Source organism: Camelus ferus, chromosome 1, assembly GCF_009834535.1.
Source record: "Camelus ferus isolate YT-003-E chromosome 1, BCGSAC_Cfer_1.0, whole genome shotgun sequence".
NCBI lineage: Eukaryota > Metazoa > Chordata > Mammalia > Artiodactyla > Camelidae > Camelus > Camelus ferus.
Window position 1 is genome coordinate 41231286 of NC_045696.1, and position 27495 is coordinate 41258780.

The window sequence follows — 27495 nt, forward strand, 5'->3', positions numbered from 1 at the left end:
ACATAATTCCATTTTCAAAAATCTGTGCTTATTTGTCTATGATAAAAAGACCCAAAAGAAAAGAAGTGCTATGTCTGGGACTAGCCTGTATCTGTTTTAAGCATTAACTATCACAAACTTTCACCTACATTTGCCGAAATGTTTCGCAGGGTTTTGTCTCTTTGCCCTTCCTTTTCCGCGTGCCAGCCAGATTCCTCTGTGCTTCCCCTCTAGTGAACACCAGGCACACTCCAGTTGTCTCTGGTCTACAGACCTTTCGTCCTCTAAATTTTGGTATTTAATATCAACGTTAGATGTTAATGGCCTTCTACTTTTCAATGTTCCCAGCTACACTGTAAACTTACACGACCATCTTGTCAGCTCTTGTATCCTCACCAATAACTTGCATATTTGCAAACTACGACTCTAGGGCTATCTAGCACTGTGTACAGAAAGCCAAAGAACGAAATGCAAACCAGAGCTTAAGATCAAGAAGGATGATGTCATTTCATTCCTTTGCTACGATTTCTGCACTCTCAGAATTCACCTGGAATAGCGCTGGTGGCTTACCTTGTGTCTGGCTTTAGATTTTCTACTGTGGAGAAGGTTTGATTTGTAGTTTGAATGGACTTGTTCTTTCCACTGAATGACCCATTTTCTCTGGATATAACTTCATATTCTGAAAAGCAAAAAAGCCAACAGTCTTTACGTTCTGAAGATTTAACTGTTCTTGAAGCTAACAGCATAACAAAGTCACTCTCATAAAAGTGAGCAACTGAGACTGCGGTCCTAGAGGTAGACTGATGGTACAGATTAGTAACTTCCAAATGGGGACTGTCAGCAGATGATGAAGATCCCAGAGCATTGTGGGAGTTCCTCATTGACCATTTCTGTTTTCTCTTTACCAGAGCAGGAAAGGTCTGGTAACTGTGAAGACTGATGATGCACCTATGGTAGCACTGGATACTGGTACCCCACGATTTTGGTAAGTAAGTCAGATAGTCTGCCATCATTGGAAAGCCCAGTGTGGGGAAAGCACTATATGAGGAATGGTGGTTTAGTAGAAGCTCATTTCCTGCTCAACAGGGATTTATGATATAGCTGGGGACAGCGTTACTGAATACACAGTACTGCTGCAAAAACTTTGAGTTTAAAACCATAGCAGCAAATAACAATTAACTAAATAATGAACTATACTCTCCTATAACTTGTTATTTTGAACTATAGAATTATGGGATGTTGGCACCTACTGCTTATGTAAGTTGCATAAGTTTTGCACATACTGTTTACATTGCCCCCTTGATAATTACCCTTTTATTAAAAATAAAATTATGCCCTTAAAGTCTACTTAGAGATCTGCATAAATTTAACTTAAGGACATGTTTCTATGAACTTGCAGTTATCTTCATAATTTAAAAGATAGAATTTCTTTCAGAATCCTAGCTTTAGAATGTATATTCTTGGGCTTCGTAAATATATCTTTCATTTTTAAGGCTCTAAAGTGATAATGGCTTTTTCACAAATCCACCAACAATATAAAAATCTACCACCACCAACACAAAAGTATGTGCCTGTATTTCTTATTTTAAAACAGAGGATTTTAGAAATATTTCATTAACAGTAAAGACGTAAAAAAATCTACAAAGAACTAATACTGAATAATTGGTATCTTCTTTCCCCTCGGAGGGTTTTATTGCCTTATTATGAGATAATTCACTTAGAAAATACTTATTTATTACAAAGATTGGGAACAACGCATTCTTGTCAATAGACCATGAAAATAATAATGAGGATAATACCACGTCTATCAGCCCTCCTGCTGTTATTGCTGACAAACAGTAATTTAACAGCTTCTAATTTATGCTGAACAAACTCTCTAAGTTTTATACTCACAATAAATTGCTAACACTGCAAACTATCATTATTATTATTAAATAAAAACCCTAAAGTTCAAAGAGGCTAATTATACACCTATGTTGGATATCTAGAACACAGCTGGTCTGCAATTTAAATCTATGTCAGGATGCTCTTGACGTAGAATGAAATGACACCTTTTAAATAACTTGAAGTTGTCCAAGGACCCAGGCTATGGCCAATTTCTGTGGTGCACCTATGTTGGTGTAGAAGAGACATGGAGAAGCATCTGAATTTGGATGTTTTTACTAGAGGTGAATATATGCTTGTCAATTACTGACAGAGGTCAACCTGGGAATGAAGAGTATGTTTCAGTCTCTTTTTATCTTTCTCACTCCTTTCTTGCAAAACCATTTTCCAGTGATGTGAGAATTAACCTCTCTCTTATCCAAGCTGCTGGTTTATAAAAGATTACATGTGAAATCAAGTGGTATTTAATGTAACACAAAGAAATAAACAAAAATTGAAAAAATAGGACAGATCATTAGGGCATATGGTCCAACATTTAAATATAGACCAGGTGAGTAATGGTTAGGTATGGACTTATTTCTATTTAGAAAATACTATAGCTATAGATGTGGTCTTTATCCATGAAAATTATTATTATAAGTCCAGTATCTAGTGAAAGATCTCGTAATAATGTTATAAAAGTAATTGGTTAAAGTATATGCTTTTCATGATTCTTTGAGATTACAGGGTCATGTAAATTTTTAAAAAGTTATATGATGGAAGGAAAATCTAGAAAAGAAAATCCTTCTGCTTTAAAAAGTTGAATCAGCTATTACTGACACACTCAAGTGAATATGTATAGATTTTCAGATACTTTAGATTAACCAGTTCTAACTTGATGTTCCTCTGTATTTAAGGCAAGTGAAATTTTATAGATCATTTGGTTTTGTGAGAACTAAGCCTCAGACTATCACAGGAACTCCTTACTAGCATTGCATACGAATTGAGAGTTTTGAACTTTTTAATATGGGTAGATAATCAATAATTAGAGATTGATTTTTAGATGTTGGGAAGACAGCACCTACTGGCGTAGTTCCAAGTAAAGAAGCAAGACTAGTCAGATCCCCAGGAACCACAGGCAGCGGCTGCTTCTCAAAACAAAGGCAACCCTTGCACGAGAAAGGAAATACATAAAAAAAAAATTTTTTTTTTTAAAGCCAGCTAAGCAAAGATAAGCTGCTTACACTGAAAGTTGCCCAGAACAAAGGATTGTGTCTGAGGAGAAAGAGCTGCTGTTTCCTCCGTTACTCACAGAAAACTTTTTTGGCAGCTCCTTGAACCTCCCCTCTCCTCACCTTGCATTGTGTACTGCTTTCTACTCCCCCTGACAGCTTCTGGGTGGGCGCCTCCCCTCACTGTCCACCTGCCCCAGGCACAGGGAGGGGACATGAGCAGCGGGAACCTTGTGGATTCACGCTGTTTGCTGTATCTTCTAGCTGATTTAGGCTGCTAGTCTTCCCACCCACCCCTCCCCTCTAGTTTGACTATCCTGTTCACTATGGAGAATTAAAATCCCGTACAACAAATTCAAAGAACAACTTATTTTTTATAGTCATTTTTAAAGAAATTGGGTGAGTGATTAGCAGAATTAAAATCTTCTGAGATGAGCAGAAAATTGACCAGGAATAGAATTAAAAAAAAATTTAACAAAAATGACTGAAATAACTTTTAGCCTGCTTGAAAGTTCTAGGTCCATCTAGAAATTGGGATGGTGAAAGGAAAACAGACTTAAATACTATCAGCAGTGGTAACTTCCCATATGTTATCTGTAATTTTCTGGTAATGAAATGTGAAGGTATATCGAGTCTGGATGGTTTTGAAAAATCTCATCTCGATGGAAGGTATGCAACTTAAAGAGACCTGCCAAATTATCAGGGAGCCCATAGACAGGCCAGAGATTATCTTTCCCCATCTCATGACACTACTGATAACAGTGTGCCACAGGGACAGCAGAGTCTGCTAGGACCTGCTACTCCTGAGCTATGCCTCGCAGGTCATAGTTGGACTCAAGGCACCACACTGAGGTATTGCATTGTCAGCTTCCCACCATAGTGACAGTCCTCATGCCATGATCTTACCAGTGACAGTGTCATTTAATGGCTTATCCCAGTCCAAGATGACAAATGAAGGACACCCTTCCACAGTGACCACAGTGAGGTTGGTAGGTGGGTTCTGCGGGGGGCTGGTGGCATTCCCCTCGGTGGCCTCTTCTTTGGGGAATCGTTTGATGGAGTCAGTGATGGAGCAGGGCCTGTTGTCAGGCTTTTGGATATACCGCACGTGAGGACCTAAGAGAGAGACGACGCTGACACTGAGCATTTTTTGAGCTTGTAAGGAAGGTGGAGGTGAACTCATAAATAAAATTATCTGCTTGAGGACATTGGTCTGACATTTTAAGCAGATGGAATGAAAGCAGTGATGTGAATGGTCTGAATCTGTGAAAATCTGGAATCCTGTCTTTGGGATGCACGACATGCATGTTATTGTTGATTTACTCTTCTAAATAGGCGTAGCTTGCGCTCATATCCAAAAGAAACCTGGCTCCCCTGTGCACGGTTTAAACTGCATAATTTATGGGGCACTGGAAAGGGTACTCAAAAGGGTCTTGCCTTTGTGGTGAGGAATGATCAGCCCTCAGTAAACACAGTTCTGTTCCCACCCAGTAAATCTTAAAAGCTAGACTCAGAAGGATCAAGTGGTTTCAAGTTATTTAACTGCACCCCAGAATAAAATCTAAGAAAATTCTAGGAATGAAAAATATATTCTGCACCCAACCAGGTAAAATTACAGGAAAATATTACCCACCATGAGGAGAAAAATAAATCATTTGAAGCCAGCCTAGAACTTGGGTCGATATTCGAATCATCAGACAAGGACAATAGAACAGTTACTATCACTATAATCCACATGGTCATAAAATTAAGAAATGGAAGATATAAAAGAGATCCAAATTAAATTTCTGGAGATATTTAAAGGAAGCAGAGAAGAAAATACATGTTACATACAGAACAATAAAGATAAGGATTGTGGCAGATTTGTCACTGGGAAGAATGCAAGTGAGAAGGCAGTAGAGCAATGACTGTGTAGACTAACAAGCCAAACCCAAACCCCTGTCATCTAGAATTCTGTAACGACTGAAAATCTCTCTTTTTTCTTTTCCTTTTCTTCCTTCCTTCCTTTTTCTTTCTTTGAGTGTGGGGAAGGTAATTAGGTTTATTTATTCATTTACTTATTTTTTAATGGAGGTAGTAGGCATTGAACCCAGGACCTTGTGCATGCTAAGCATGAGCTCTCCCACTGAGCTATACCCTCCCCCCTGAAACTATCTTTACAAAAAGCAAAGCAAAATACTTTCTAGACATTCAAAAGCTGACAGAATTCATAAGCAGCCGACTCATCCCACAAGAAAAATTCAAATTCAAGGAAGTCCTTCCAGGCAGAAGGAAAATGGTGCCGGATGGAAATATGGCTCCACACAAAGGGATGAAGACCACTGGAAACAGTAACTCTATAGGTAAGTAAACATGATATTTTTATTATTTAATTATCTCAAAATAATTTGTTATTTAAACAAAAATAATAATAATTTAGTGTGATGTATATAATATGTAAGAGTAAACTGTATAATGACAACAGCCCAAAGGCCAGGAGGAGAGAAAAGCTCTATACTTGTGTAAGGTTCTTACACTGTGAAGTTGTCTGGAAAGGTAGACTGTGGCAAGTTAAAGATGAAATCTATGAGCCCCAAAGCAACCACTAAAATAACAAAACAAAGAATTATAGCTAATAAGATAACCAGAAAGATAAAATGGAGTCATAAAAATACCCAGTCCAAAAGAAGGCTGAAAAAGAAGGAAAGAGGGAACGAAGAATAGAAAACAAACAGCAAGATGATGATAAATTTAAACTTAACCATCTCATTAGTCACATTAACTGTAAGTTTCCAAACAGCCCAAATAAAACACAGAGATTGTTAGACTGGGTGAAAAAGCAAGACCCAACTATATGTTACTTATAAGAAAAACATTTTAAATATACAGAGACTAATAGGGTAAGAGTAAAAGGATGAGAAGAAGAGATACCATGATAACCTTTTTCAAAAGAAAGCTTGAATGAATATAGAAGTATCAACAAATCAGATTTCAGAGCAAAGAATATTACCATAAACAGAAAAAGTCACTTAATAATGACAAAGGATCAATTCATTAGGAGTTTATTACAATCCTAAGTAATTTAGGTCTATACCTAAATGCAGGCCTTTAATATACATGTAGCAAAAACTGACAGAGCTGCAAGTAGAAATAAATCCACAATCAGAGTCAGAGATTTCAGCATTCTTCTCTCATTAACTGATAGAATAAGCAGACAGAAGATCATTAGGGATATAAAAGAACTGCACAATGCAGCCAAGCAACTGGACCTAACTGACATGTACAGAACACTGTATGGTCTGAAATGTGTTTCCCTAAAATTCCTAGGTTGAAGCCTTAACTTCCAATGTGAGAAACCAAACCTGGTACCTTGCTCGCAGACTTCTGGCCTCCAGAACTGTAAGAAAATAAATTTCTGTTGTTTAAGCCAGCAAGCCTATGGTATTTTGTATGGCAGCCCTAGCAAACACATACATCATTCCACTTAAGAACAGCAGAATACACGTTCTTTTCAAGTACACTCAGAATATATATCAAGATAGACTATATTCTGGGCCATAAAAAGTCTTAATAAATTTAAAAGGATTCAAGTAATACAGAGTATCTGACAACAGTGGAGTTAAATTAGAAATCAGTAACAATAATCTCCAGAAAATCTTGAAATATTTAGAAATTAAAAACATACTTCTAATAAGTCAAAGAAGAAACCAAAAGGGAAATTAAAAGTATTTTGAACAGAGTAAAAATGAAAACACAACATATCAAAAATGTTTGGATGCTGCTTAAACAATATCCAGAGGAAAATTGGTGGCACTAAATTCCATATTAAAAAAGAAGAGAGATCCCAAATCAATAAGCTCATCTTCTACCTGAAGAAATTAGAAGAGAAAATTAAACTCAAATTAAGCCGAAGAAGGAAACAATAAAGATCAGAGTAAAATAAATGAAAGAGAAAACAGAAAAGCAACAGACCGAAATCAATGAAACAAAAGGTTGAACTTGTCAGAAGATCAAAAGAATTGATAAACCTACAGCCTGACTGATTAGGCAAAAGAGAAAAAAGACACATTATCATAACAGGAATGAGAGAGGTGACATCAATACAGATTACACAGATATCAAAATAATAATCAGAGAATATGAACAACTTTATGCCAATAAATTTGACAACTTAGATGATACAGACCAGTAACTTGAAAGACAAGAATTACCAAAGCTCACTACAGACAAAATATTCTGAACAGTTGCATATCTTTTAACAAAAGTAAATTATATGAAAAATCCTTCTCACAAAGAGAATGTGTGGTTCAGATGGCTTTACTGGTAAATACTACAAATATTTAGGGAAGCAATACCAATTCTAAACTCTTCCAGAAAATTGAAGAGGAGAGTTCAGCATTATTTTGATACTAAAACTTGTCCTAGACATTACAAGAAAACTATAGACAAATATCCCACACTGAATACAATTTCCATACAAAATTTTAGCAAATTGAATCCAACAGTACATTAAAATGAGAATGCACTATAACCAAGTAGAATTTGTCCCTGGAATGAAAAGTTAGTCCTAAAATTCAAGAATAATTACTCTATCATATTAATACACTAAAAAAAAACCATATAATCATCCCAAGAAAGGCAGAAAAATCATTAGACATAATCTAGCATAACAATTTCTCACTAAAGGAGGAACAGAAGAAAACTTTCTCAACCCAATAAAGGGCATCTATGAAAAACCTACAGGTAACACCATACTTAATGGTGAAAGACTAAATGCTTTTCCCATAAGATGTGGAACAAGAAAAAGATGCCCATCCTCACTATTTCTATTCAGTATTTTACTAGAGGTTCTTGCCAGTACAATAATGCAAGAAAAAAGTTGGAAAGGAGGAAGTAAAACTTTCCTCTCAGATGACACGATTCTGTATGTAGAAAATCCAATGGACCTACAAAAAACAAAACAAAAAACCCCCCAAAAACCAAAAAAACTTACAGAGCTTTGCAAGGTTGCAGAACACAAGATCAATGTACAAAAACCAGTTGTTTTTCTATGTATTAGCAATGAATAATTAGAAACTGAAATAAGAAATACTACTTTCACAGTTGTCTTTACACTGAAAACTATAAAACACTGGTGTGAGAAATTGAAAAGACCTAAACAAATGGTAAGATATACCATGTTTATAGATAGCAAGACTTAACAGTGTACAGCTGTCAATTTTTCCCAATGGAACTACACATTCAACACAATTCTAATAAAAATCTAAGTAGGATATTTCTTTTTTAGACATTGAGAAGCTCATTTTAAAATTCAGATGGAAATACAAAAGGACCAGAGTCACCAAAACAACTTTTGAAAAATAAGAATAATGTTAGAGGACTAACACAACCTGATTGCAGCACTTATCATAAAACCACAGTGATCCAGACATGGTGGTATGATGGAAAGGTAGATAAACAGATCAGTGGAATAGACTACACAACCTCAAAACAGTTCCACATATATATGGACAACTGATTTTTGACAAAGGTACAAATAAAACTAAGTGGGGAAGGAATAGTTTTTTCAACAAATGATGCTGGAACAATTGGATAGTCATAAGCAAGAAAATAAACTTGCATTCATATCTTGTATCATATATAAAATTTGACTCAATAAAGATCACAGTCCTAAATGTAAAAGTAGAACCCTTCTAGAAGGAAACAGAGGCGAAATTTCTACAAAGAAACAGAGGAGGGCTTTGTGACCTCTGATTAGTCAGTGATTTCTTAAATACAACACCAAAGATACAATCTATAAAAAACCAAACTGATAAACTGAGCCTCATTAAAATTAAAAAAGAGAAGCCACACACTGGGATAAAATAGTTGCAAAGCATGTATCTGAAAAAGGTCTTCCACCCAGAAAATATAAAAACTCTTATAACTCAACAATAAGAAAATAAGTAACTGCATAAAAAATAGACAAAAATTTGAACAGACACATCAAAAAAGATAATGGATCATAAATAAGGACACAAAAGGATGCTCACCATCCTTAGTCATTAAGGATACGCAAAGTAAAATCATAATCAGATACTAACACACTAAAGTGGCTGAAATTAAGAAGTCTGACAATACCAAGAGCTGGCAAAGATGTGGAAGAACTGGAACTCTCACACACTGCTGACAGGAAGGTAAAACATTACAACTGCTAAGGAAACCAGTTTGGCAGTTCCTTAAAGTGTTAAATATATACTTACATATGATCTAGCCACTTCCCTTATAGGAATTTGTTGAAAAGAAGTGAAAGCATATGCCTATACAAAGCTTTGGACATGAATGATCATAAGCAGCTTTATTGGTAAGGTAAAAATGTTAGAAACAACACAAATGTCATGAACAGATTTAATAAATTATTATACATCTGTATAATAGTATACTAGCTGAAGGAACAGACTATTGATACCTGTAGCAACCTGGGTGAATCTCCAAATAATTATGTTAGGTGAAAGAAATCAGAGAAAAAAGTTCATACTGTATTTTTTCACTTATATAAAATTCCAAAAATATATACTTAACTACAATATGGCAGATGGTTACCCAGGGACTAGAAGTTGGGTGGGATGAGTGAGAAGGAGGGATTATGAAAGTACGTGATACAACTTTTGGAGGTGGTGCATGTATTCATTATCTTGATTGGGATGATGGTTTCATGGATATATACATATGCTAAAATTTATCAAATTTAATACTTCAGAAAAACATATTACAAAAGGAAATGCTGAGTTCTATATCACATAATACCTCTCCTATTGCAGTAGATTAGATTATTGTTAAAAAATATTCTTTATGTCCATGGAAGGAGCATACTCCCCCAATCCTTGATTGGAGATATGGCTATGTGATATTCTTTAGCTAATGGATACTGGCAGGTGTAACATAAGAAAGCGCTTGAAATGTGGTTGTGTATTTGCACTCCCCCCTCTTCATTTTGTATTGTCATGAGAATGGCTTCTCCTGAGTCACTCCTGTTGATCCCTCATCCTAGGCACCAGAATGAGCAGATGTGTAGCAGACCTGAGCCCAACCTATAAGAGGTCCAGCTGTACCTGCTGCTAGAAGCAGAACCATCCAGCCAAGCATATCCTAGATCAGCTGATCCCCAGGCGAGTTGTAGACACATAGGAAATAAATCCTTATCACAGTATGCTACTAAGATTTTTATGGCTGTTTATTACACAGCAACAGCTGACTCATACACCCACCAAAAATAGCTTTGTTAAAATTGAGATTTGGAGCCAATCATACACATACCTTTGAATCTGGGCTTCCCAAGAGGATCAGTTTCTCTTGTTGGACTTGAGCTAAAGTCAGTCATATTACCTGAGAATGGAAGATACAATGAAAAAGTAGTAAAGACTACAAGTTTTTAATATGCCTCCTAGTCAACTGCTTGTAACTTTGATTTCTATTATTATTATTATTACTATCATTGTCATCTACAATAAAAGTCTTTTGTGTCCTGCTGCAAGTGTTCTGGAGTGTAATAAGTAATTATTTAAAGATTACAACCAAGTAGCTAATGTTCACAGATAAATTAAGATGTGTAATTAGTAATGAAATGTGATTTAGTAAGAAGCATTGGCTAATCTAGACTTTTTAAGGAAGACTTTCTTAAAGATCTTGGGCACTTTCTTCTGCATCTGCAAAGGGAAGGAGTACCTTCTATAACAAAGTATTAAAATGAAGCATAATTTTTAAATTAAAAAGTCTCATAATTATCACAAAATTGAGTAAGATAGATGATCGAAAACTGGAACTCTTTTCTCTCTAATTTGAAATCCTTCAGTACTTCACAGCTAAGCATCCAGTGGGCAGTGACTGACATACTAACCAAGATCTTCTCCTGAGGCAGGAGCTGTTGGTAGCTTTCCATCCATCTCTGTTCTCTCCAAGGGAGCTTCAGTAGGTCTGAACGTTGCCCTCAAGGGTGGGGAAGTTACTCGGCCTGATGAAATGATTCCTGTAATGCAGAGCCAAAGTAGTCAGGCTTTAGAGGGATCCCTGCCAAGTTCTCCATTCACTTATTCAAGAAATATTTATTAAGCACTTACCATGTGACTTGGCACTATGTGCCAGGATTGGAGAGAAAACAAGACCTGGTGTCCTTGATCGGGAGAGATGTGTGAGCCAATTATAGTGATGCATTATCGATATTGAGAAAGAATCAGATAAGGTCAGCAAGAGGGCACATCTATGGGGAAGAAGATGAGTGTTGGGTAGGGGGAGGGTAGGAATGTCTTCCCAGAGGATGCGCCAATGAAGAGGAGGAGTGATCAGGCAGTAGGCATGAGAGCTGTATTCCAGTTGGAGCTTGCAGGAAGAATCAAGTCAGGGAGGCATGAAATCACTTGGCATGTTTAATTTGAAGGGGTGAGAGAGCCAGGAGCTCTCCAGGGTGCAGAGGCAGCGGAGGGTGGAGGGGCAGGGAAGGCGGATCATGAAGGGCCTTGCATACTACGGATTTGGACATTATTTTTAGGTGACACGGACCCACTAGGTTTTATAATCCTTCTGGGAAGAAGAATCATTCTCAGATAGTAAAGAGTCAAAGGGTACAAGACTGACCCCAGGACCGTGGCCCAGCATGGATTCATGGACAAGTGTTTCGAGGACTCCTAGAACATTGAGTTAATTTCCTGAATTCTGTATGCACTTTCTGCGAGGGCCATCAGGCCAAATCTGTACAACTGCCCTGGTTTTGTTTGACTCCTCAATGTAACCATTTCTTTTGAGTTAGAGGAGGATGGCAAGAGTTGTGGGGGGGGCTGGGTTAGAATGGGAGGCAAGACTGATGGGAGAGAACAAGGTTTTATTTGGAAGGAACCAAGCACATGGAGCTGCAGCTGAGGACACACAGGCTTGCAGAGGGGCTTTGTGGTGGGAGGTTCCCCGGACTCTTCCATGGGGGACACTTAGGTACCACTTTCTGTCTGTGACTCATCCAGTCTGACCCCAAAGCTGCGGAAACCTGAGTCACAGCTGCCCCAGGTTCTAATCAATGAGGAAAAGCTGGTCTTCTCCCTGGGCCCATGTCCCTGGGCCTCGACTCAAGAAGGCACCAGAGGCAGGGATGAGAGGCTGATTCCTCCTTCAGCTGATGGGAGAAACACTCCAGAGTTCACTGTGCCCATGGCACCTCATAAAAACTTCTCTATCTCCATCCCCTCCCTTCATCCTGAGAAAAGAGTGACATCCATTCTCTTTCTCATAAATCCTTATCACTTTAATCTTTCATAGCTGCTTTACCACCTGTATCCTGCTTCTATTAAAAAAAAAATACATAGGAGGGAGACATGAGTGAAGAGAGAGGAAAGACAGGGCACGCACAGTGGTTTGGTGGCAGGTCCAGCAGAAGAACCCTTGAGAGAATTAAGGCGAATCTTTGCTCTGAACTTGGTCAGTTTTCTCTGATTCTTAATTTCAGTCATATATTCACTCAGCAATTACTTACTAAGCATCCTCTATGGGCCAAGCAGTGGTTGGGCTCTGAGAATTCAGAGAATAGGTCCTATGTCATCACAGAGCTCATGATCTAGTAGGGGAAGACTAGTCCACAAACAGGTATAGAACAATCTGCTCTTTGCTCTAACAGAGGTTTCTATCAAGAACAAGTGAAACAGAGAAGCAATGCTAAGTCTAGTTTGGGGAGCTAGAGATGGCTTCTTTGAGAAAAAGGTGAATCATGGGCGTCACCGGTGACTGGGGGGGTCATTCTATGGGAAGGAGACAACACTTGCCAAGGTACAGAGGTGAGAGGCAGATTGACTTTTAAATACATTCCTGCCTTCTTGACAGGCTAGACCTGCCCCATCACCCTGAATATTTCAGTCCCCAGTCTTTCCCCTGGCACCATAACACTGAGGTCCACATAAAGGCTGGTGGGCCGGGGAGCTTTCAATGAGATGTATAGGATTTTATTTCAAGAGACAGAATGTAAGTGGATGATATTTTCCATTACTCCTGGTGGGCGGGTAGCAAAAATCATCTCGTTCAAAATAATCCACTTTTTGAAGAACCTGAGTCAGCTTCTGTCTCAGCTCCAAGCACACGGCCTCCAAGAAGCAAACTGGCCCAGATGCACAAGGATGGTTTCTTTCACCCCTCCCACCCGGAATCCGGATATGAGTCCTCAAAGCTGTAATTTACAGAGTCTGATCTTAGGAGCCAATACAGGCACATGTCACATGCACCAAGGGCTTGCCAACTGCTTGAGCTAGCACACCAAGAAAGGCTTGTGCTTGGCTAGTAAAACTGAAATCAGGGAGGGAGAAGGAAGCTCTGTGACCCACCTGTACTTCCTGGCTTCCCGGTGACATTATTTGGCGGTAAAGGCTTTCTTCGTGGGGGCATGGGTCTAGGTGGCAAGAGTGGGCGGCGAGTGCCTGGGATTGGGGCTAAGAGATTACATTACAGATAAAATGGTCATAGGATTTACTCTATAAAAAATCACAGGTTTTAAAAAATATAGTGTTTGATAAGTAGCAGTTGGATGACAGAGAGTAGATTCTATACAAAAGTGCCTATGAGTAATATTATCTGACATTCTTCTAAATTAGTGTTTGTAATGTACCCAGGGATAATGAAGCACATTAGTGTACACAAATATTCTCTAATTAGAGATGAAAATGTATCAGTGCATTTGCCTTTTCAAAAACTTTACAGATGTATAGAATTTAACATCTTGAATTTCCCATACAGACTCAACAGTAGCATTTCCAAGCTTCATTATCTCCAACTGCCTTTGATTTTCAGACTACAGTTCTTACACCCTTTTAGCTTTAGACTGGTATAGCATATAATTTCTCCTCTAGTGTCTGCTACAAGCCATCCTCCAACTCTATTATGAAATTATAATTAAACACTTTCAGAACTTCTCAAATGATTATAACAAAGTAGACCTGATGGCAGAAACAATAAGCCTGTTCCCATGGAGAGCAGGGTCAGTACCAAGGGTTGTGCACTGCACAAGGGCAACTGGCCAGGGGGCTGTAAGCGGGAGGCAAAGTTTAACACCCACTGTGCTCACTCACCCACCCATGAGCCCTGGGGCAAGGCTGCCAGCCCAGAATAAAGGGACATTTTTCTAAATTGTTTGCCTAAGGGCAGAAGGGAAGAGATACCTTTTTATGACAAAGGCTGACAAGGCTAGAGGCATCCAGAACAGCCCACCTTAACTCAATTATTCTTTTAAGTCTTGTGTTATAGCTTAAAAATTCATCTTTTTTTTGTATAATAAATCTTCAAGTAGAATTCACAATCCAGGGAAATGCCCTGTGGCTTTAAACACTTCCTTGGATATTAGGAATTGTGCATGTGTGTGCATGTTGTGTGTGTGCGCTCGGGGACAGTGAGTGGTGGTGACAGGATATAAATCTATAAATCTGTAGTCTAGGCATTCATACAACAGAACAGGTTTTACAGAATCCTTTTAAAAAGCACAGAGTTCTTATTCAATTCAAAGACATTCCAGCTTCATAATTTTGACCTATTATACAGAGTACCATCTTAAACTAGGAACATAAATCATTTCAGGCAAAAGCATATTATAACAAATCACGTAAGAGCAAAACTTGTATACAATGAAAATTAGAATCCACGTGACTTCTTCGGCGTTTGTCCATGGTGGCCCCTCAGAACGTTACGTGAAAGTAATTACTAAATTGGTGCCCCATTGGCAGTTTTTATTAATATTCAGTTTGTGCACAAGGCATTTTCATTCCCCTGAAGGCAATATTTTAGTATGTTTGTCTAGCAATACCCATGTAGTGTTTGTTAGCATGGTTCTGATGCTTTGGGGACTGTGCGGATGCTGTTTTTTTTTTTCTTTTTTCTTTTTTCTTTTTCTGCAACAAATGATACTGTGGTTACACATTACAGAGCAGAGCTGAGTGAGGGAGTCAGTGCCTCACTCCTTACCTGTTTTTTTTGTGGAGTAAGTAGAGTCCACTGACACATTTCTACCAGCACCGGATGGCAGTGGCGTCTGCTTGACCCCTGTGAGCAGAGATAATGACAAAATAAATAGATAGCAATAATGTGCTAAATATTCTTCATGGAAACTTGGTAGAGTTGTCAGTGACAAGGTGCATTCTTTGCAGAGCAAGGGTACTGGCGTCTTGTGCCCAGACATTTTGATTGGCTTCTCCCATCTGCATATAGGGAAAAAAAGTAAAGCCTTATCACATTCATTGGTTGTGATATTTTGTCTGAAGAGAAAATAGTGTGTGGTTGTGGATGATGGTTTTGTTTTAATTTTCCATCATGCCCACCCTGTGCTGCCTTCCTGGATGGTGTTGGCTTACCAGGATTTTATCTACAATGAATGGCTATTTTTGGCCAATATTCATGGGTACATTTTGTGGTTTTTAACAAAAAAATTTCCTCTAACTCCTTGACCCCCATAAAACCCTTAAAATTCCAACGTGTTTGGGTTTGTACTTAATAAATTGACTTTAAAAATATTTTTTGAGAGGCCTTGGCTAGCAAGCTGGTTAGGCCACAGACTGGATCTATACCTCTGAGGTTTGTAAATTAAGTCTGGGCAGGCCTAGAACTCCAAATTGCTGTTTGGAAGAAACTGATCTGAAAATTACTTTGTGTGATATTTTATCTCCTAAGTCTCTCAAACACAATCTGGTGGTTATTTCTAAGTCATTCACATAAATACCCCTGCTAGGATTTTGGGTACCAATCCTAAGGGTAGAGGGAACCAATTTAGGTTTCATCTTATGTTTTTTTAAAATTATTATTATTTTACATCATAAAATAATCTTCCCTGAAGTGGCTAGCAGTCTTCATTGAGAAAGAATAAAAAGAAATTTTTAGAATCTGAAAAGTAAATATTATATTAGCTATAATGGCTCATCCTAAAAAAGAATCCACACTCCAAAGACCTGATGATAATTCACATATTAAAACATAAGAATGAAACATTGAATTAATACAGTAGTTAGTACATTAACAAGGACAAGCACAACCGCAATGCTGTTTTGAGCATCATGTTCCAGGACTCTGTGGGGACATTACACACTCAGTCTTACTTAATGCACGGGGGAGATATACTGATTAAACATATAACTGAAGCTTTGCTTCCCCAAAATTAGAAGATACTTTCACATTAATTAATGAAATTATTAATTATAACTAATATAATTAACATTAATCAATACAATATTAATATATTACTAACAATTATTACTGTCATAATTATAATAATTATGATTCACATTAATTTATGAAACCTAATATTGCAATCTCACACCCTCTGCGGCTTGAATAAGAGATAATATATAAAATCACGGTGAATGTTGGGATGTAGCCAGGAATCAAAAGCTGTTTATTTGTGGTAGGAAAAAATATTTCTGGGATCAATGTCTATCTTGTGGCTAATCCAACAGGCATGTGAGAACAAACGGCTCATCCGCCTTCTTCCTGGGCCCCCCTCGCAGTGGTAACGGGGCAAGAACGGAGCAGGAAATGACTCACTTGGGTGGTTCCTCTGGGCGTGGCCGAGGGGAATGGAACGTCCTCTCATTTGTGTCACCGGGATAACCTGGCTTGGTGAGATATGATTTACCATGATTTTCCGAGGTGACCCTGTATTACATCCTTCAGAAGGCTAGACGCCTAGTAGGCTACATGCGCCTTCAGTAGATCCTTCTTCACAGCCTTTCTCCCAATCTTTCCACCCATAAAAAGCAAAGTATTTTGATCTCAATCTGCATAAGCACCGTATACATTCGTTGCCTGGCCTGAGCCTGACAACCTCTCTGTGTAGGAGACACGACCTGGCCCCACAGATGGAAAAAGTCAAGGCAAGGGGAGATCAAGCAACTCCCCTTGAACGCAGGGACTCACAGCTCAAGTGCAGCCATTCCCACCCACGTGTACACAGCTCCACAGCCAAGCTCTTCAGCACTAACTGGCCTAGTACAGACTGCTGTCTGTTTCCTGTCATCTTCTTCCTTCTGTTGAACAGAAAACCACACGCTCCACGTGGCATCACTTGCCTGAAGCCCATGATACCAAGCCTAGATGTAATACCTGACTTGCCCGCAGTTTGACCTTCCCCAGACATGTAATCTCAACTAACCGGTCAGCACCGCGGAGGTCATCCTGTCGCCTGGGCCCCGTCCATCCCCTAGAAGACGATAAAACCCTTGCCGTTCCCCCCACCCCACCACTCCAGAAGAAGATATCCTGGCCTAAAAATAAGTCTTTCTTTTCTTTTGCTAATACCCACCTTGGCTCCATGCTTCTTCCTATAAAAACTTTCATTTTTTTCAACCCCTCGGAGTGTCCCTCTAGTAGCCAGTTGCCCTTCTGAACTAGCAATTCAGAAATTGTTGAATAAAACCAATTAAATCTTCAAATTTACTTGGTGACTTTTTATCCCCCTAATATTTCTCTTACTCCTCACAATGCCTCTAAGTGACTTTAACCCCTGGGCCCTATACTCTGTCTTGTGGGTGGTTTGAAGTGCCACCACTGGGTGAGGGCTAGATAGCCACGGCTGACAAGCATGTGCCACTCAACCAGGCCACTGGTGAGTGGGACTCGGAGTGATGCAAAGCTGGCATAGTTTCCCAACCAGGACCATGCAGGTGCACCGCGCCACAGGCTGGTGAAATGGAGGCGCAGGGGAGAATCCAAAGTTCTGCAGCATCACTTTACGAATAAGACCAACGATACAAACATCCCCAGCCTCTTGTCTAATTAAGGGAGAAACCAGTGGAAACCAACCGTTTCCTGTCATCTTTCGTATAGGTAGAGACGGAAGCATCATACTGTTAGGACCCTTAAAGCTAAGTCCCCAGATCAACAGAGTGTCAGCTGCTAAACTGGACTTGGCCCAGCTAAGAAACAGAGAAAGCCAGGGGTGGTTGAGCACGTTGGTAAGAGCCACTCAGAAGGCAGCCGTTAGACTCAGGGAAAAAGCACTGACTGGAGACAGGAGACTGAACTCCAGGTCTGGCCCTGCTTCCACCGAGTTTGGTTTGCTTGGCAGCAGTGTGAACATGGAATCTGGGGACCCATGAACGTCTAGTGCCCTGAACTGAGGAGAGCAAATGAAGGCCAAAAGTAGCAGAGAGGCAATGGGAGGGCAAAGGAGGGAGCCAGCAAGAGATACTGAAGAGAAAGAATCCTCAGGAATTGGCATCTAATCAGCCAGTCTGGCCCAGGCTGTGACCTGAATTCTTTTTCCCTCAGGCAGGATTAATCCACTGTTTTCTCAAGGGCAGAGTTGGCTCTGGAAGCAACAGGACTTGAACTTCACTGTGAGCCCCCAATGGCCATATGGGAATTCTCCAAAAATGTCTGAATTTTTCACCCCTTAGCAATTTAGTGTCAAAAATGAAGTAACACTTCGGGAATTTTTAACCATGGTAACAGAAACTATGCAAACAAACACAGCAAACTGGGAATCAATTTCCCAATGTATTAGAGACAATTCCCTGTGACTGAAAAGGAAGGGTGTTTACGGGTGATTGGTTTCCTCATCCTCGTCTCCAAATCTTAGCACCTGGCTAAAAAGTCAGGGGTGAAAAGCCAGCAGACTGGAAGATTTAGCCACAGCTCAGACAAACACATTCCTCACCTTGGAGGAGTTTGTGATCTGGTTGTCAAGCACACTTCAATGTGGGGCCAGTGAAGTGTGGATTCCTCATTAGGAGAGAAAGGAGTAGAGAAAGGAGTCTAGGGTTCAGGTATTTGACATATCTGCCAAACCATATGTGCCAAGGTCGTTTCCAAATTACACTCTGGTACATAATGGGCTTTCAATAAATGTTGGTTGAATAAAAGAAGTGTACAGCTCAGTGGCTTCCTTCTATCGAGAGAAAGCTGGAGAGATTGTCCAGCACATGTTTGGCAAACTTTCTGCCAAGGGACAGATGGTAAATATTTTCAGCTCTGTGGGCCATACTGCCTCTGTTACAACTATTCAACTTTGCCATTGTATTGCGAAAGCAAGCAATGTTTCCATAAAACTTTATTGACAAAAAAGACAATGAGCTGGATCTGGCCCGTGAGATTGTACTTTGTTCAGTCCCCTTGTCTAGTGCGTGCTGGTTGCATCTCTGGAGTCAGATCTCAAGTAGGTTATAATATGCAGAACACATCAGTTAAGCTGAGACGTGTCTCTGAAAATCCTGAAAAAGTAGAGTGCTGGAAAGATGACCTACCTACAACTGCATTCTCTGCAGGCTACTTTCTAACTTTAAGGTGGAGAAATATTTATACATATAGCCATGAAATGCACTTAAGCCAGGGTAAATATCTATAATGATGTTATAAAGTAAGAAACTTGGCTCAAGAAGGTTTAAAGACTCCTGGGGTTTATGGAATCATTCTAAGATTTTTATAGAGGCTCAAATAAACAAAGGTTCATGGTTTTGAGGCCTCAGAACCTTTTTTAGTCTTCCAAAGGCACAGCCCTAAGTGGCCTAAGACCATGAAGAATATGGCCTATAAATCCTAAGCGGATTCTTTATCAACTGATCTTTTTAAAATGTAAAATATCTAGGCTGAAAACTTCAGCAAGAAAAACTATAGGAAAATATATATTAGGTGGACAATAAAGATCTGGGCAAGATGTCAAAGTTGGATAATGAATCATTTGACACAGAAATGGTGTCTCATTAAATCTTATTAAGACTCAATAGAGGTTAGAAATGAGTATAGATGAGATAGTAGGACTAGGTCAGGAAAGAAAATAAACTTGCTGTGAATATCTGTATTTCTGTAAACCAATCAAATCAAAACTATGCAGAATCAAAGTAAGGTGAATCCATGTGAGTCTATAAACCTAAAGAGAGTAGATTTTAAAATACTCTTTTTCTCACCAATTTTTCAAAACAATATTCCCCAGGCAGAGTTTTAGAGCTGTTAAATTTTCCTTTTAAAATATGCTACATAATGTCATCTGTGATTTTGTGATTTTTATACCATTTACTTCTTTTCATGCCTTATTGCACTAGCTTAACACTCCACTTCTATTTTCAAAGGAAGTGATAAAAAAGTTAGGAATCCTTGCTTATGTTCTGGATATTAGGAGAAAAACATTCAGCCTTTCAATATTAAGTATGATGTTAGCTGTAGGTTTTTTACAGATGCCCTTTATCAGAGTGAGGAAAATTCCTTCTATTTCTAGTGTTGAGTTTTCATCATGAATGGATTTTGAATTTTGTCTAATGGTTGATTTTCATATTTACTGAGATGATAATTTTTTTCCTTTGCTCTGTTAATGTGGTAAATTGTACTAATTTGTTTGAATGTTGAGCCAACCTTGCATTCCTAAGGTAAGTATCATTTGGTTGTTAAATGTTGATGTGGTAGACAGGGTGATGGACCACTCAAATCTCCAGTTAAGACTCTCTGAGCTGAGGCTGGTCCTGAAGGAGCTGACAGTGGGATGCTGTCTGCTGACTTTACTCCCTGCAGGTGGGCAGCAAGTCCTTCCTTAAAGAAGGATTCTAATAGACAAACACTAGAACATAGAGCAGGTGAAACACATTTTGGTTGGAGACTGGTGATAGAGTAAGGAAAAGGGAAACAGTGAACTCAGCTTTGTTTACCTGTGCCCACCAACCTATTTCTAACAGAAACCAACCAACTAAAACTGAAGCAGCCCTGGCAAGAGACAAACCTTTTAAAGATGAGATAGATGAGTTATTACAAAGTTGACTTCATCTACACAAGAGGGTAACAGATGTCATTTTGTATTACAAGTGGCCCTGGAAAAATATTTATACTGTTGATAAACTAAAATATAATAATGCTCTGTTTTCCCTCTGATAGACAATCAGCATTTTCCTAATGAGAATCAAGGTGTGATTATGCTGAAGGTTAATGGCTGGCTGTCAAGTTTGATCATAGCTACTTGTTCTTTCATTTGCTTTGTTGACATAAATGCCTTCTATTTCTACTTAGGCAAACTCCAGGGAATTATTTTGAATATTAAGAAGGTGGCTCTATTTAGAGTCAGATTGTTTACATCTACCTGAGACACTAGGCACAGCCTAATCCCACTTAAGGAGCAGCTGAGCACAAATAGATACTGGAATGCTTTCTTGTTTTTCATGAGTTAGGAATTTATAGCATCTGCCTTCATTAATTGATTTGAAGGGAATTGAATTCCTAGAACTTCTGACATTGTAATAACCTAGTACAAAAACTAAATAAAATCTAAATGGTGTTTAGATTGAATACACATCTTCAGGTATTACTCACATTTCTTTCTCATTAGGGAACATTATGGGTTGATTAAATATGTAATATGCATTAAACTGTAATTTTCATGTTTTTTCACAGAACCTGGTATAAGATTTGCATTATTTTAAAAAGTATTTCAAGGGAACAATGCAATCCCATAGTAAGGCATTCAATAACTACCATTTATCCACTTAGTGAGTTGGGTGTTTGAACTTTTATCAGATCACTGTCCTACTTATCTGTATGTCTACCTCCATAGATCAGATTGGATCAGGACAGTGTCACTGAATCCAAGCTGAGTGGTTTGGAAACATTAATATGCTTGTAATCTGGGCGATCAACTGCTAATTGCTCTTGTTTAAATAGCATATTCTAGGTGGCTAACAGATGCAGGTATTCAAAAAAATTATAATGGTACTTGTGAAATTATAAACTTGAAAACCAAGTGATAACAGTCTTAAAGACCAGGCCTGTATTTGCTAAGTGTTTTGGAATAATCAGGATCTTTTTAAGAATCAAGACTGTATTTTGTAGCTGATTTAGTGAATTGCATTTAGAAAAATGAAAAAGTCTTTTTTAATGTTTTCAAAGACATTTGAAATTTTGATTTTGGAATTAATTACAATTGTCAAGTCTATGAACTTCCAAAACTGGTTATATTAAGAACTTTTAAAACTGGTAAAAATAAAAAAAAGAAATTGAAATGTGAATTCAATAAATTATAAAAACTGAATGAAAACATTTACAGTTTAACAGGATCAAAAGGAAATAACTCTGTAATCATTACCTGTTCCCATTCCATCCCATTTGGGCATCCCACTGGGTTTGGGTCTACTAGGTCTCGTAGTCGTCTTATTCAAAACTACAAATAAGCAGGAAATAAACAGTTTAGACATTTTCTTATTAAAAACTTGCAGCCAAGGAAAATAAAACTTTCCAAAGAATTGGAAGTCATTTAACTAGGCAATAAAAATATGATGGTGCATCAAAAACTATTGTTCAGAATAGAGAAATTACAATTATGGTATAAAAATTATAGGCTTGAATTTGGGAATAGACATCTGAGTTTGGACTCTGAGGTGATCACTAGGCTGGAATAAAAAAGAAGGGAATTTAAATTTCTGAATGACAGGTATCTTACTTCATTTGTAAGTACTAGATAGATTCCAAAATGGGACTGAAAAAAGATCAGGACTACATATGCCTAATGAAAACCCAAAACTTAGGTGTATTTATTTTAAAGCCTTAATTCATAACACATAAGGTGGTGGTCCTTCTGGAGGAGTCTCTAGGTACAGAAGCTCCCTCAGGCCTGCCACAAGTCCATGGTTAAACACAGAATCCACTTCCAAGCTCTTGTTTTGACTTAGCTTCCTCCACTGTACCTCACAGGACACAGGGTAAGCACCCAGTCACTGTTAGCCATTACTGTTACTGTTTCATTATCTTGTAGACTGCTTAATACTACCAGCCACATATTAAGCCCTCCAGAGCCATCGTGCTACAACAGTCCCATGGAGATGTATTTGTTTTTTAAAAGATTTCTGCACCTATTACCTTTAGGAGTTGGAGGATAACTCAAACATATATATATATATATATACTAATACATATATAGACTCCTCCGTAAACTAAAGGGTAGAAAAATGTATGTTTTTCTTTTTTCCATGTGTCTGGAGAGATGTTCACCACGAATGTTAGTTTACAAGCCAATTTTGTCATTTAGAACTTTAAGACTTCTTAGAATCACAGAGGGAAATAAAAGGGCAGAAACACCAGAGGCTCTGGCCTCTGGACCACGTCATCCCTTCAGGTTAACTTTTCCCTAATAAGCTCCCGTAAGTGAGTTCCTACATCCTTTGGTGAATTTAATAAATTTAAAGTATTTTCCAGTTTAATTACCACTTTATTTTTGCTGTTTACAAACTGTAAAATGTGTCTGGTTGTTTATCATGTGAAAGAATCAAGTAAAAATATTCTCGCCGAGCAAGAGCCTTTCGTACTGGAAGAGACCATCTTCTTTTAAAAGATGACATTTGAAAACATGCAAGACATCACAGCTCATGCTAACTGTAACTGCCACTGGAAAACTAAAGGAGAAGGGGAGAGTGTGTGCGAGTTATGCACAAATGCTATTTTAAAACTGCTTTTATATGGCTAAGTTTCTGTAGTGGTCTCTGAATCTGATTATCCTTAAAAATCTCAGCAAAGTCTTGTCACTTCCACGAATTCATCATTATCTGTCTATTTATCCACAAGGATCAGGATTTCTGTATGTCATTTATTTCACCTTAAGGGTATCTCTCCTTTGGTACATTTGGCTGTTTCAGCACATCTGATGTCTTCTTAGATGTGCTGATTATTTAGATCGTCAGAAACAGAAACAACTTACCAGGTCTGAAGTGTGGTTTGTCGGGTGTTCTGGGCCTCACAGGCGTAGTGTACAATCTGTGTGGTGCTGAAACAGAGGAAACATTTCATATTTAATAACCAACACCCCACTAAATGGAGAGGCCCACTAAATGGAAAGTCAGCACCCTACAGACCAGCAACTTTGTACATTTTGTATGGGAGTATCAAGAACATCCTTAAACCTCCAATTACGCATTACAGCACTGACGCTAAAGGAAAGCAAAACAAATGAAAATATTCATGACTGGAAATCAAAGATGCACATAAAGTGAGGTAGGCCACTGGTAAGGTGTGTTCAGGATTAGTCATCATTTAGTCCCTGTTTTTCAAGGACATTTATTTCACCACATAGTTGCTTAACACAGTAAACATATAAGCCAACCATCCATCCATCCATGTGTCTGTCCATCTGTCCAACAACCCATCCATCCATTCACAACTTGTAATTAGGCAGCCACTGTGGAACATTATTTTGACAAAGAAGACAAATAATCTTAAAGGCAAAGAGAGGAATAGGTTTAAGTACATGAGAACAAGAGTAGAAACGTGGTCTCTATCTGTCTTAGTTCACAAACCCTTAAGTGAATAAATACTCACTTAGTGCTTAATAGCTTTAGGAATAAGAGAAAATGACCTCTGGTGTCCTGCCCATCAAGAGACGATGAGCAAAGACTGAGAACTCAGACAGCCCTGGGACCAACATGCCCCCTTGTTACTGGCACAGGGAAGACCACTAAGGAAGACTTGTCAAATACACTTAGAAATTAGCGACAGCTGTAATCAGGCAAATTCACAAACAACTCAGCTGAATTCGTTTTGCTTCCTAAGCTTTTAAAATGTGCATTCATCCTGGAAACTGTCTATCCTTCCCTCTCCTCCTCTGCCCCCTTGACACACACATTGCGTCCGGCCACCAACTCTCTTGGTAATGCTTTAGCTAAGACTGGAAAAAGTTTTTCTCGAAAACTATGTAAGTAGATTACATCGTTTCAATGATTTTCTTCACATCTTGAGTGGGTATTTATGTAACTATAAATCAGCAAATGCCTTGCCTACCACATTAAAAAAAAATACACCTGCAAAACAGATTATAATGTAGCTCATTTATAAGCCTCCACCGTGAAGACTGATGAGCAGAATTTTGCCACACTTCAGGCCAAAAACAGCAGACACATACTGAAATTCTCTGTAGGTTTAACAGGGGCCTTGCAAAGTGTAATAACTAGCGTGAACAGAGGTACTGATGTTATAAAAACAGTCAATTCTCACACACCCTAAAATGTGTGATGATGATTTGCAAGTGTTTTTCTTAAATTTTCTTTGAGAGTGGTAGGAGTCCCTGTCAATGTAACATATTGCAGATTTGTTTTACATTTCTTCGATGTTAGATTGCTTTTGCTTAAAGAAATACAAGAACCATGGCTCTTCTTAGTCTCATTCTAGAATATATATCAGTTTTAAAACCTTAGAAAAACTTAGAAATAATCAGCTTACATTCATTATTTCAAATTCACAGTATCAGAAATTTTGTTTTATTTACGGTCTTTACTTAAATCTTGAAAGAACTTTGTATAAAAGAGCTGACATATAACTTAAGGCTGTGAGTTACTCACATAGCTCATCACCACATAACACACGGCCTTAAGAAAACTGCTCCAGGGTTTTAATTTTAAATTTAAAAACAGACAAAGAAGCGTTATGAGAATGTAACACTGTGAATGTCATCTCCACAGGGTTTTGGGTGACTAGTAATAAAAATAATTTTAAAAGATGGCTTAATATCTGAATAGTTTCATAAACAGTATTTTAAAAGAGCATTAAAAATCCTTGATGAAGATAACATCAAACACAAACAAACAGAGATTTCAGGAGAAGTGCCCTGAAGGGCCAGGTGGAGGGGAAAGTGGATACAACTTTCCCTGGGTGGTGTAAGGACTGGGGAGCTGGAATCAGTCATCAAAATGTCCCCAGAATGGCTCTGGCCAAGTGGATTTCTACCAGGGGTTGAGATGAGAGGGGCACAGGAGAGGAGCTTGAATACATCAGGGTTTCCGTTCTAGCTGCAGGGAATTGTCTCAGCAGACAAAGGAGCAAGGATGCCGCAAAGAAAAGGTGCTGATGATTCTACCAGTGGGTTCATGCCTTTAGGCACTAAGTTTCTTTGGAGCCCTTGGGCTTAGAGAACAAAAAGCCACACAGGTCCTGGTATGTGGGTGGGTGGGGTGTGCAGATCAAGAGGAACAATTTCACCCCTACAGCATCTCAAATTATTGTGTGCTGTCTTATGTATCTAATGTCTGCTGTCAAAACCAAACCAAAACACAACACAACACAACAAACCAAACGTAATACAGTGGATTGACCTCCTCCGCAGAGCTCAAGCACACATTTATGAGGGCTGGGCCAGAGGGAGATCCCAGGACACAGTGTGCCATTACTGAAGTTGACCCTCTACTCCCCAGAAGGGTTACTGGGCTGGACCAAGTTGGAAAGAAATTCCTGGTGAGCCCCCTTTAAAGATCCTTGGCACAAGTCTAGAAAAATATGAATCTCAGAGCTGCATAGTTTAGGCTCAAGCTAAGGCTCCTCAGAACATAAGAAAATAATTAAAACACAGTATATTATATACATATGTTAAGACAAATCATAGAATGATTTCAGATCCTAGATATACATCCAATCAACTGTGAAACCCATCTAATAAAACCATGTTCAAGAAGCAATTTGATGAAAATTCCACATATACTCGTACTGGTGACACAGTGTTGATCTTCCCATGAAAGAAAGGAAAAGCAAAAACAAGAACAGAACAGGCCTATTATGTTTTTGCCCTCAATTCTGAAATCTACAAAGCTCTAAAAAGCTGAAATCTTTTTCTCACTTGGCAATACAGCCTGAGTTGAATAGGGTCTGTATTTATCCTGCTTACTATAAACATTTGTGTGTTTTACCATAAGAGCACCAGAGTTTGATTATGAGACTCTAGCTAACTTCTATTAAGCCAGACATTAAAGGTTTGCAAAAACATTAAAAAATAAACATATCAGGGTGGGGAATGGATGTAACAGGACTGAACATCTGTTGTTAATGGCTGAGGGTGGTGAAAAGACTTTAGGAGGGCTGTCATTATATTAGGCGCCTTACCTCTGTGTATACTTAAATAAAGAAAGGTTAATAAATAAAAAGGTAATAAAGTAAATAATAAACATTTAAAACATAAAAATTAAACCAAAGGAGCTAAAAATATTTAGAAAATTTACAAGAACTGTCCTATACCATAGAGTGTATTCTCAGTCATATTTATTTAGTATAAGTACTACTCTGCTTATTATAAAATGTATACCTTAAAATTAGATTTCTTTTATTGTTATCATCTCCTCATATTATTTTAAATTTCTTTCACCAAATTTCCATCCCAAATTACAACTGACAATTGAGTAAAATAAATTTGTCTCCCAAATCCTTAAAAAATGTTTACATTTTTTTGGGGGGGTTTCCTCCTGTATGCTAGAGGTAGAGATGGGCACAAGAAGGTAGTTAAGGAAAAAAGAAAGAAAACACGAAAATACTGGAAATCCACAACTGATTACAACCCAGCTAGGACAGAGAGATAAAAAGGAGAGACTTCCGAGAGCACGGAGATGAAACAGAGATTTGTGTGGGTGAGTTCATGTCTCAAAAAGTAGGAGGAAGAAATAAAATGAGGAAATCCCAGAGAAAACCTTCCTGGATGTTTTAATATTAAGTCATCACTAAAAAATGAATTTTCTTG

At 38.3% G+C, this 27495-nt stretch overlaps 1 protein-coding gene across 1 annotated transcript in view; it reads right to left on the reverse strand.

Annotated features, from left to right (window-relative positions):
- Positions 1-27495, reverse strand: part of ABI3BP (ABI family member 3 binding protein) — a 241633-nt gene that overhangs the window by 21337 nt on the left and 192801 nt on the right. Inside the window, 8 exon segments of the mRNA XM_032477890.1 lie at positions 550-658; positions 3981-4190; positions 10350-10418; positions 10930-11058; positions 13388-13492; positions 15015-15092; positions 22099-22173; positions 23704-23769. Coding sequence (XP_032333781.1) covers positions 550-658; positions 3981-4190; positions 10350-10418; positions 10930-11058; positions 13388-13492; positions 15015-15092; positions 22099-22173; positions 23704-23769 — 841 coding nt within the window.